Source organism: Coturnix japonica, chromosome 5 (assembly GCF_001577835.2).
Source record: "Coturnix japonica isolate 7356 chromosome 5, Coturnix japonica 2.1, whole genome shotgun sequence".
In the NCBI taxonomy this organism is placed as follows: domain Eukaryota; kingdom Metazoa; phylum Chordata; class Aves; order Galliformes; family Phasianidae; genus Coturnix; species Coturnix japonica.
In genome coordinates, this window is record NC_029520.1 from 1,822,868 (window position 1) to 1,835,226 (window position 12,359).

The window sequence follows — 12,359 nt, forward strand, 5'->3', positions numbered from 1 at the left end:
GTGCCTCAAAGTCTCAATATTTTGAGAAGCAAGGATATTTATGCTAAAATTATTTAGGGTAGGATTGTTGTAGCAAATAATGATTTTAATTCTCAAACAGAGATAAAAGCTGACTTGTCTTTTAAGTTGAATTACAGTAGAAGTGTTGCTCTGAACCTCGAGTTCATTTCATCTTTGAGCAGCTGAGCTGTCACTGTAAAGTGAAATTGATAGCATTATTTTATTTTACAGCTGTTGTTTTTTTAAACTCAGCTGCTTCCCATAATTCCACAGATGGTAAACATATGTTTATAGCTACACAGGACAAAAAAAAGAAGTCATTTTGGATTTGCTCATCTTAAATTCTCATTTTATGCAGACATTCGATGCCTCAGAACTCTGGGATATTGTATGATTGTAAATAATTAATAATTCTATGCATTAACACTTTGAAAACAGCAGGGTTAGCTAATAATATGCCAATGAGCTGACCATTTTTACTGATCATAATGAAACGCAGCAAGTGCCTTACTTTGCTTCATGTGTGCTTGAATATTTCTCTAACTTTCTTCAGGGCAAGAATATAATTGGTGGTATTTTTTAATCTTGCTTTCTAGTTTCAGAAGTCTTACTTTTGTATGTTACTCATACAAAAAACATGGGATTTTGCCAGTTTGTAAAGAGTACGCATCCCTTTCTGTATATTTACATGCTCAGCAGGACCTCCCGTTCTTTTTCAGAGCAGTTTGTTTCACCATTTTAGCATGTAAGTAAATAGATCTTTTTTCCCCAGTGTAAACAGAAATCTGCAGGGAAATAAGGAGTATTAAAAGAGGATTAGCATTTTGTGTGTGTTGGAGCCATGATAATATGTTGGTATGAAAAAGCACTGGATGCCATTCTAAGCATCATCTATAACGTTGCAAAAATATTCTCATTTTAATGGTAGCTAGTTAATTAATTCTTCCTTTTTTAATCCTATAAGTGAATAGCATTAAAGCTCATTCTGAAGTTTCCTTCCAAATACTACTGCAGAAATGAGCTTGTTAATGCATTGCTGTACATAGATCCTTGTTGAAAAACAGTAATTTTCTGCTCTAGAAGGCTTTGATGATCTTACAAAATCCCACTGTTGTTTCTGGGGTACAGCAGGTTCTTGGTATTTTAACTACACATCATTGCATGTACACTCAAGCCTCTGTAGTCAATTTGGTCCTGTAGCTGTAAGGAATAAGGCGAAATGAATATAGTGCCAAGGCAGCTGTTTAGGTGCCTGACAATGGAGTTCATCTTTGCTGTGTAGAGGAGCATAATGCTGATGTGGTGGCTTTCTACAGGGTTGCTGTAGCACTGCCCAGGCACGGGGCATAGAGAGCAGCTGCTGATGCATCTATGCAGTCTATTACCAACTTTAGCCAATGCATTTCACACAGCTGTGAGGCACACATCATCTTTGAGGCAGAAGTAGGTTTTAAAGAGGAGTGGAAAAGCAATGGAGGAAATGAAAATTTAGAAATAAAGGGCTTGTGCAATGCACGGGTCTTTTCACAGTATGTGGGAGAAGTCCTGTATATAATATGGACATGAAAAGTGCAATAAACAGGACTTCTGTATTTGTGAGTCCTAATGGGATGGGCTTGGTATTGAGTGCCACAAACCTTAGTCGGTAATCTGTGCAGATGGAGGATCTTCACACTAGAGCAACCTGAAGCTCTGGCTGTAGTTAGTCATAAGTTTAAATAGCAAAGATAAATGGTGATGTCTACTTGAGGAAAGAACAAAGAAAGTTTTGATATCTCCTTATCAAGGCCAAATTCTTATGTCTTTACAACAGAACATGGATTGAGAAACTCTGAACGGTGCTAAACTAAACCAGGGATTTGCCCACTGGGAGATATGCATGCCTGATTCTTCTGGCTGCAGCTGTAGCAAGCTCTACAGGAAACTAGACTTGATGCTGAAGGAGGAATAGTCCAAGTTTCTTCATTTGTGCTGTAGTAATTATGGCTGTAATAAGCATTTGCCTGTAATGAAGGCTTTCTTTAAAAAAAATACATCAGCAAAATCTGTTGCTCTTTCAAGTTAAAGGTTCACTTCTGGATTTGATCGTGGTAATGATGTCTGTTTCAGAAGGGGTTTTTGATATCGAAGCCATCTATTTTGGTAAATTGGTGTTCTTACATCAACCCATAATAATGTGTTTTTGTATAGCGAGAAAAAGACACAGAAATAGGTACGTTTTCTCTTCATTGTTTGTGATTTTGGGGCTATAGCAGATTAGATACCGCCCCCTCCCCCCCCTCCTTTTGGCTGTATTTAAATACTTATCTGACCAAATGACAGTAGAGAAGAGGAGCTGTAATGCAATAAGCAAAATGAAAATTCCTTATGCACTTACTGAAGATTAAAAAAGGAATGAAAAAAGTAATTCCTTATCTCTGGATGATGCCTTGTTAACTTTGTGTTATGGTACACTGAAACTTTGTAAACTCATCTTATTCGTGGTTCAGTCTTTCTCTTGAGAGGCTTAAGCCCTGAAATGTGTTTTTGTCCCTCAGCTTCTAATTTCTTACTGATAACTACCAGCAGAAAGCACGTAAAATGGCTTTCAGGATGTTTCTTTTCCTGTTGACAGCATTGCTTCTCGTTATTATGATGGTTTCATTATTCTCATAGATGAAAAGGTTAATAAATGTATACACTTCTGCTAGAAAGACAGCATGATCTGATTATGTCTATTAATATCTTCAGTTCATATTTCATCATAGAGCAGTAAGCAAGGAACCGTGCTTCTCATTACCTTCTGCTGTTTTAGGAAGTGAATATGTAAATGTAAAATGTTGCTGCATTTGCAAGGCTTCAAGCACAATGGCCTATATTTTATTTATGGATTGAAATGAGCATTTTGAGCAAGTGACTGCCCTTAGTCTGCAGAAACTGCTTCGCTGCAATTTAACCAAACTATGGTGATCTTACAAATCAGTAATTGAATTAGGTAATAACTGCCGTGATCTTTAATTTGAAAGGAAATGTATTAAATTCTTCTGTGTCTGGGAGGAGACAGGCAGGTCACTCTGTCTGATGAACAGCGGGGGAAATGCAAATTGACAAACGTGCAGTCTCTTGTGTTCCCTTGCTCCTCCTCCTTAAGGACCTTGTCATTATTAAAGGTAGTGGACGCTACTGGGGAGCCTCACATGACATGCACAGTCTGCTCCTGACCTCAGAGTCCTGATTTCCTCTAGCCCTATACAGGGGATCTCTCCATCTGCCTGGGTTAAAGAGCAGATTTAATTCTGACTGATGGTGTGATTACATGAACTGTTTGCTGAGATGCAAGGCCAGCAGGCTGCATGAATGAACAGTCAAAATATAGATGCTTATCTCTTGCTCTTTATATTGTTCTTTGTATAATGATAGATTTCACAGTCTTCTTTGGCTAAATCATTAAAGAGTAGTGCTATGGTGGCGTTTTATTTTCTTGTGGTTAAGTGTCTCATGTAATGGGTATTACTTAATGCATTTATTCAGTAGTTCAGTCCCATTTTGGGACACTTAAGCAGATTACATTTGTTGATTGCAAAACACAAAACTAAAAAAAGCATGGTATGATAATTACACAAGAACCTAGGGAGGAAGAATTGCTGTGCTTTCATCATCTTGAGCTATATTCCACATGAGCAGACTGAACTTCATTCACCGTCAACAACTGACTTATGAAAGAGGTCAAAGTCAATGTTCATATTCTGTATTACCAGTTATCTCTTCTTTTACAAAGGGTGTTATTCAAGATGTGAAAGTTGTCTTTATACCTAATGGATATATAACGCAGTGCCCTAATTTAAATCGCAGTAAGTATTATTTTCTAAATCAGATTTGTTTTTAATGTGGATGATTTCTTTATTTGGAAATATATATATATGTGTGTGTGTGTGTGTATTTTCAGGATTGTCATTCTTACATGTGCTGACACAATATATGTAAACAGGTTGCATTTTATGTTCAGATAAGCAGCATGTGGCATTTTAGCTGTGCTACAGACTTTATTTATTTATGGGTTATAATGTTTTTCCCCTTCTTCCTTCCCCTTTTCTTTTTAAACTTCTTTTATTGAGCGTGCCCGACCTGCAGTGATTTCTTAAGCCTGGTGCAAGGAATCATGGATTTACAAGAACTCCTGGCAAAAATGACTGCAAAAGTAGGTACCTAATCATCTTTTGTCAGTTCCCCATTCCTTTCTGGGCTAAGATCATCATATAAGTCTTTGTTCTTTTTGCAGTTATTTTATGTTTTCATGGTAAAGCTGTTTTCCCCCTCCTTCTCCCTGTAGCCCTATCTGCCGTGGATTTAAGGAGACAGTTTTGTGGATGTCACTTAATTCTCATCCAGCTTCTATTTTCTGGCTCACCATTTGGGTTGCTAGTGACAAAATGCCCATGGTTTGATTTCTGTAAGAAACCTTAGCTTGATTTTTCCTTTCCATGCTGAGGGATAAATGTGGAAACAAAGGAGTGAATTCCCTCAACAATTTCCTAACCATGTGATTCTGTCAGAGAGTGTGTTTTTGCCTGTGGGGAGTCTTGTGAAATCTTTGTCGTTTCTCCTTGGGAGCTGAAATGAGGGAATGCCTGTAAATTTGCTGCCTGTGCTGATCTCTGTTTTGGGTTGGGAAAACGATGAATGGGAAGCTCTAGTGATTTTTTGTGTTGGGGATTTTCCTTAGGCTCTGCTTCCATGCTGTGCAGCCAACATCTGTCTTAGCTAAAGCCCTTCAGCTCAGGCTGTGGTCAAGCTCCAGGTTAGGAAGCTGTGTTTTTGAGGTGGATGATCTCCTGGCTTGTATTAAAGGGTTCTCTGGAAATGTTTTTTAATGTTAGCAAAACGTCTGTTTTTGGTAAGAAGCAATTAATTGTCTTATCTAAAACAGCTTTTATGTGTTAACAACTTGTAGATTTAAGCGCAAAAGTGGTTTCACATAGTTTCAGTGGTTTCATCCCATAGTTACTTTCAATCTTAGTGTTGTTACTCAAAATGAGTTTCAAAACTAAGACGTGTGAAGTAGTGCTACTAGCAGAAAAAAACATTGGTATGTATAATACTTGTTTCTGTGCTGCTTCTAAGTGCCCTTTCCTTCCTAACGGGAAGGGGGGAACTTTTTAAAGACAATGTGCATATTATACTGACAGTCCAGTTACTAAGTTGACATGCATTGGACAAGCTGACTCCAAATAGTAAATGTGAAGCTTTTAGTTGAATTTACTGCTTGTAGTGTGAAACAGGCAATTATTTTGAGCCCTGCTGGTGCCATGAGCAAGTTCCAATTATGCACTGTACTGAGTAACTTGCTTTCTCTGCTGTTAATTATATTTTTGCTTGCTAGTGCTTTGCAAGGGAAAGCAAGTAATGCAGCATTTGTACTGCAAAGGCTCTGTTCTTCCAGAACATGGTACTGAGATAATCCTTTATTGAGTTCCTTTTCAGTTGTAGTAGCGTGGACTTTCTGGTAGCAGTATGTGCAGAAATACTATTATTCAGGAAAAAAAAACATGCAGCAGAAAAAGAAATGATTTTGCTAGACAGACACAGATTAAAAATAGAAGTGTGAGAGAAGCATTAAGACTTGTATCTATCATTCCAGTCCTGGAGGTCAGTAGCCACAAGTAATACTAGCGCAGGTACTTGTAATATAATATGGGACATTTGGCAAGCAAAGAGAAGGACTTGGAAGGATGTAGAGCATCCTGCAGAGATCCCATTTGGCAGGGCAGGTGGTCAGAGGATGGCCTGCTAATGTGCATGAGCAATGATGCCTGGCTTCTGGCCCTGCATGAGGAGGTGCAGAGAATGAGTGTGATGCTTTGGAATAGTGAGCCCTGTGGTTCCGCGTTCAACTGTAGCTTTTGGGATCTGCAATAGCTTAAGTTTCACTTACTCTCTCAGTCTGTAATTGTTTACAGATGTATTACAGCACTGAATGACACAGTGAATGGTGTTTGCAATGAATGTGTGTGTGTGCTGTTTATATAATGCAGAACTATGAAGATGTGCACCAGGGCTTTTGTGGGGGAGAAGACATCATATCTAGTGACTGGGGTCCTGTAATTTTGGTAGTGGTGCAAATGATGCAGTAGGTAGGAGAAGGAGCTATGAGAGCTCTCCCTTGAGCTTTATCTCAGGGCCCCATGAGATAAGAGGCAAAGCACTGCCTGCAGAACTTGTGCAGACAGTAAACAGAAGTATCCAATGATGATGAGTCTGCTTTTTATTCATTTATTTGTTGCTGGGGCTGAAAGGAGATTCTGAAGACTGTCAGTGCAAAGCTTTCTAGTGAATCCTTCCTTTACTGAGGTCAGATAGGCTGCAGCTTGGATTTGATACTTAAAAAATAGGTAAAGCTCTTGTGTTCATGGAATAGTTCATCTGGTTTGTTCATATCATGAATGTATATGACCATGGATAATACTGTGAACAAAATTTTCCTGGTCATGTTTGATGGGTTGTTTTTTGAGACATTTGTTATTAACTTCAGTAGAAATAATATGCTTCAAACAGAAATCTGCCGTTGTAATTATTTGTATGGACAGAAAAGAAGCATGGAAAGTAAACTATGTGAATAACAGCCAGCCAAACATTTCTGAATGTTAAGAACTCAGGGTTAGGTTAGCATGTGGAAACTGGTAAGGTGTGGGCTGCTTCTTCAGTAGCATAATCCCATTCACATCCTAGGAAATATAAGACGTTTAAAGATCCAAATTTTAAATGCTTAACCAATTTAGTTCTGTGCGTTTGATGACATTTGAAAGGGCATTTTAGCTAATTTCACAGAGTAGGAGGTAAATGAGATTTAAACAAATAAATCTTACTAAGCAAGATAATATAAACAATATAAAAAGCTGTGAGGCAGAAAATATTTATTTTCTTCATGTTTTCTTCTCTTCCTGGAGTAATTTATAGTATTGACAAATTATATGTATATTCTGGAAAAAGCATTAAAAAACTGTATAGCAAGCTTGTATTTAAAAAAAAAGAATTAAAAATGAACATTCACATACAAGACCTGTAATGAAGGAGAAGCACAAGACAGATCAGACACCTTTGAAACAAAATTGAACGTGGATTTTATGCAGTAAATATAATGACTAAATAGAATAATTAGAAAAGAGCTTCTGTTGAAAACAACTTCTAAGTGAATGGTTTTGTTTCGAAGATGTGAAGAGCAGTTTTGAAATCACTAGATGTGCGTTTTAGGGAGATGAGGATCAATCCCAGTATTACACCAGATTAACAGCTTAAGGTATAAAGAACAGACTTTCTGTCTTGAGGGCTACATAGAAAAAGACCAGAGCCACTTGCCTACTGTTTTTGCCTTTTCTTCAAGAAGACGACGACCTTGAGAAAGTGTCTTCTAGCTGGCAATGGGATAGTTTTAGAGCCATGGCTGTTCTGGAGTCTGAAGGAATGGACTCTTACTTGCAAATATCCAGTCTGGATTGTTTTTTCATCATCATCATCATCATCATCATCATAGTATCATAGTCTCGTGCGGGTTGGAAGGGACCTTAGAGATCATCGAGTCCAACCCCCCGGGATTTGAGCCTCTGTGTAGCAGAGCGGCACTTCTACCACTTGCGCCACAGGGGGGATTCGAAACCAGGGCCTCCAGTGTTGTAACGTGGCATTCCTACCACTTGTGCCACCAGGGCAGAAGTCACTAGAACTGTGTTAGGAGTTAGATATGATGACACTGTCGACCAGGTATGCATATGGTGAGAGTGTTCCTCCTTGCATAAATCTCAGTTTAAGATGGTGCCTCCAAGGAAGGGAAGGTCTGTGGTGGTGGGAGAATGCCAAAAGCCTTGTCTTTTTTTCTACTCATGTATGAATGTGCTTTGCCACTACTCATTATTTGTGTGTATACACACACACACACACACACAGAGATAGATAGATAGTATCTCATCAGTAAATACAGCAATTGCTAGCATGTAGGTAGTAGTATCTGGAATTGAGGAGGTAACGTGAACAGTAAGGAGTGTTAAGTGCAATCCACAAATCCAGGTTTTTTTCCAAGAGCAGGATTTGTCCATGGATCAGTCTAGGAATACTACTCTGCATTAAAATGATGTAAATCTTACCATTATAAAGTTACGACCTCTCTATGAGTCAGAGAGCATTAGTCTAGCTGATGCTGACAATGAAGAGGTGGAAGTAATTAGAAAAGTCAGTTTCCTAGCTGTCGTGATTTATGATTTGTAAACAAAATTGATGAGTAATTAAGAAATTTGATTTAAAATCAATTGTAGCTTATGCACATTTGGTAGTGCTTAAGGAGATCTTAGTGGGGTTCATTACAGTACAAGAGACAGTTGTGTATCTCATAAGCTGTTAGTTCTCTCACATAGCTCCATCAAAGTCAGAGTTGGGTTATTTGTTACCTGATGACATCTTGGTTCAGAGTTTGAAATGTTGTTAAATTTGGCTCAGATAAAAATAAATATAACATTTTAACATTTGGTTTTTAAAAACCATGTGTTTGAAGTGAAGAAATCTCATCAAGTTAATTTCATTTGTAGCTAAATTATGCAGAAACGAGACTGAGTCGATTGGAAGACTGTCACTGTGAGAAGACTTGTCAAGCAAATGGATTGATCTATAGAGACAAAGACTCGTGGGTTGAAGATGATCACTGCAGGAACTGCACGTGCAAAGTAAGAATTTCTAAGGACTTGAAGAAGAAGGACTTGAAATGTGAAAATGATCCTTGAATACATAATGTGGATTCTAAGGATTGTTATGTTTTTAGCATGCATCTGGTGGCAGAATGAACAATAGGGAGGGAAATAATAAAAATAAATAAGTGCAAATCTGACGTACCTTATGTAGAAGCTTTAAAGATAAGATCTTCTTTCCCTTGACAATCATGTCTTATTTGTTTTCATTATATTTGTGAGGACTTCATGGTTTTGGGGTGAATGCAAACATTGTTTATATTTGATTTTGAATTGTTTTCACAGTAGATTTTTTTAAACGGAGGCATTATCTTAATAGTATTCATAGATGCTTAGTTGCATCTTGAATGGTAACAACATGCAGATCTTGTTTTCGGTGTTTATCACTACGAAGAACTAAGGAACAGAAGAATATTAATATGTAAATCTTGTCTTGTTGAAATTATTTGATAAATATCTGAAGAGAGTCCATGTTTGTTCAAGGAAATAGAAAACTGATTGTTAAAAATCTCAGAGATGATTTGCACAGCTTACAGAGAGTGGTGCTTTTGTTGTTGTAGAGATGAGCTTATGTTTTCTTGATGTGTTTTACTGAGGGAAAGCAGAGTAAAACCAGTAATAGGTACCTACACAGGGATGGTTCATCTTCAGATGGCTTTGGATTCAAATCTGTAGCTGGAGTGGACTAAACTTGTTAATGAAAGATGACTGTATAACACACAGTGCCAATTTCATTTACCAAAGTACTTTTCTGCATTATCTATTTAGTATGTAATCTTCACTAATTGCAGTGGTTGAATTTCATCTTAAAAACATGTTTGTAGAGTGGAGTTGTGGAATGCCGAAGGATGTCCTGTCCCCCTCTTGATTGTCCTCCTGATGCTCTCCCAGTGCATGTAGATAACCAGTGCTGTAAAGTATGCAGGGGTAAGTAGATCATAAAAATATTTTTCTTCCACCCTCTGTCAAGCAGATAAACTTGTCCTAAAAGCAGATGCATTTTACAGGGACTTTAATACCTCCTGATAATTCAGATAAGGTGAGTCACAGAGGTGAATGCGATTTTCTCAGTAATTTTCTTCTAGGTGAATAAGCATAGGAAACTTTTAAGATTGGCTTGCTATGTTTAGTCAGTGTAAAAGTATTCTTCTTGCTTGGGAAAAACAGTAATAAAAAGAATTCTTTGCTTCAGCTTGTACCTCCTGCTGATGAAACCTTTGGTCTAAACTTCTCCTAGTGAAAAGTACTAAACTTGGGTGTTATCTTTTTGTCTTTTATTTCAATTTGGAATGTTTTCATTAAACATAATAGAATTTCAGATCCTGAGTGAACGTCCCTGTGTACAGTGATTGTTTTTGCTCATTTCAAAAGATGTTGGTGAAAAGGAAAGTAGTTCATTTTGTAGATAGTCTTGTTAGTCTTCTGGAAATGAAAGCTGTAAGTAACACTCTTGGAAGAAATAGTCAATGCTTTAATGGTACTATAAGGGACAAAGACAGTTTATATGTGGGAACTTTACCTGAGTACTGTTGCCAGTTTTGCCTTTCGTTTGCTGACACTCGTGTACGTGCAACAGTTAAATTTGGACACGAAGGAATTGCTAGGCACCAAATTGTAGATTCAGCTTATATCCCCATGAAAAACTGCTCCTGGTATTTGTAATGGAAAGATGAACAATCAAACTTGTCTTTTGTCAGTGATTGGCACAAACTTGACTCGTTATTCTGACAAGAACTCAGCTTGTCAGTCAGTGGGAAGAGATGTATGGAGGTTGATTGAAATTGATTGCAAATGCCAGCTCCTTGACAGAATGATATACTAGGGCCACAGTCAGTTGCTTTTGGGTATGTAGCAGTAATTGCAAGAGATTTCCAAGGGGCTGCACCACAGGTGTTAATTTCTCTAAGCTTTTCTTATTTAGCTCTGATAGAATCATCACTTGTAATTTACTGTCTCTAGGGATTATTGAATGGCTGGATTATTGAAGTTTCCTGTCTCAGCTGTGGGTTAACTAACAAAGCAGCTCTAGTGTCTGATATGTTAAGGGTTTTAAAAAACGAGGTGGTTCTGTTTTGATCCCTGCCATCTTGCGTTGGCTTTAGATTACTCTCTGACAAAAGACTATAATTGTGTTGAAAATCTCATCATTTTTCTCAGTCATGGTTTAACTTGACTTGCTGTCAGGTGTGTCCAATTCCTTTCTTTCTTTTTGCTTAAAAGCAGTCATGTTAGGATAAAAATAGAAGAAAACTGAAAAGTTCTTTAATTCATTGTCTCCCTAAAATATTTACTTGAATTACTAACATAAATGAAACTTCCTGATCTGAAGCTTTGCCTTGTGAGATCACAACTCAGGCGCATAAATTTCCTTAGAAGCACATTTATGTGCGAAAATTATGGTTGACCTAGGATTTCTTTAGTTTTAAGGTGTTAAAGGTAATCAAATTGGCTGTGATAATTACTGTTGTGGAAAACTGCCTGTTGGCATCACCTGTTAAATTTGTGTGCACACCTGCAGTTGCTTACGAGAGAAGTGGATCTGTGGTTTATATTCTGAGATTTGAGTGCTTTGAATGCTTCCACTTTCATAGTGCTTTTGCTGCAACTCAGAAATGTTTAAATTTTTGATCGCTTACAGTGCATCTTTTTGCTTCCCTTTTAGTGTAATTGGCCAGTCAGTTACTGGTCAAGAATAGAGATAGCTGGAACACTGCAAGAAAAGTCGTATTATCAATGTTCAGCATTGAATTGTTAGTAATGCAGAGTGTCTTTATGATGGATACCTGATCTGCAAAAAATAATAATAGACCAGTTGTTTAGTTTATTTATTGTCCTTTTATGGAACTGAAATTTAGACATTCAGTTTCAAGACTACTGTGAGCGGTTATGGTAATACTTGACCAAGCTGTTGGCTGCTGTGGCTTTGCTTGAGTTTGTGTTCTTCATAGTGGTGGTAAGTCTAAACTAAGCTAGGTGATTTTTCATTGGATGAGGAAAGCTCATAATCTAAACTTTCGGTTTGTTTCCAGAGCTGTTAGTCTTTAACAGAGCCCCCATTCAGTAGTCATTCTGGTACATCAAATCCATTTGCCAGTGAGCCAGTAAGTTGAAGAGTCTGCCTTTGTGCCTGCAAAAATAATTTGAAGGTTTAATTGAAATCTGTGCTTATATACTCTCTTGATACACACTAATAAATGTCTCAGTTTTCTTGAAACCAGTAATGAAGGCTTCTAGTAACGTATATAGTAACTGTCTAAGTGTCAGTAATGAGAATATTTTCTAATGAATACTAATGAACTGGGCTCTATTATTTGTTCGTATGCTCTTATTCCTCTTCGGTTGAGGAAATCTGCTCTTAAAATGAGTTGCTCTTAATAACTACTAATACATTCATTTTACGTATCATACTGACTTCTGATGAGAACAAAATGTATTGTTTTTTTAATGTATTTATATTTCAGTTTGACCGGTCTTGATTAGTGTTATACTTTTGCTTTTTATTACTTAAATGCTGATTTTATTTATACGTTTTTAATCCCTCACCTTCTTCTACCAAATTACAGCAAAGTGTATCTACGGAGGCAAAGTGCTAGCAGAAGGCCAACGAGTATTAGCCAAGAGCTGCAGGGAATGTCAAGTAAGTTTAAGCTG

The 12,359-nt window shown here is 37.4% G+C and overlaps 1 protein-coding gene across 4 annotated transcripts in view; it reads left to right on the plus strand.

Annotated features, from left to right (window-relative positions):
* Positions 1-12,359, plus strand: part of NELL1 (neural EGFL like 1) — a 240,310-nt gene that overhangs the window by 47,529 nt on the left and 180,422 nt on the right. For all 4 annotated transcript variants that reach the window (XM_032444974.1, XM_032444975.1, XM_032444976.1 and 1 more), the window contains exons 6-10: positions 3,758-3,830; positions 4,095-4,177; positions 8,553-8,687; positions 9,533-9,635; positions 12,272-12,345. In XM_032444974.1, coding sequence (XP_032300865.1) covers positions 3,758-3,830; positions 4,095-4,177; positions 8,553-8,687; positions 9,533-9,635; positions 12,272-12,345 — 468 coding nt within the window. The remainder of the gene's footprint in view (positions 1-3,757; positions 3,831-4,094; positions 4,178-8,552; positions 8,688-9,532; positions 9,636-12,271; positions 12,346-12,359) is intronic.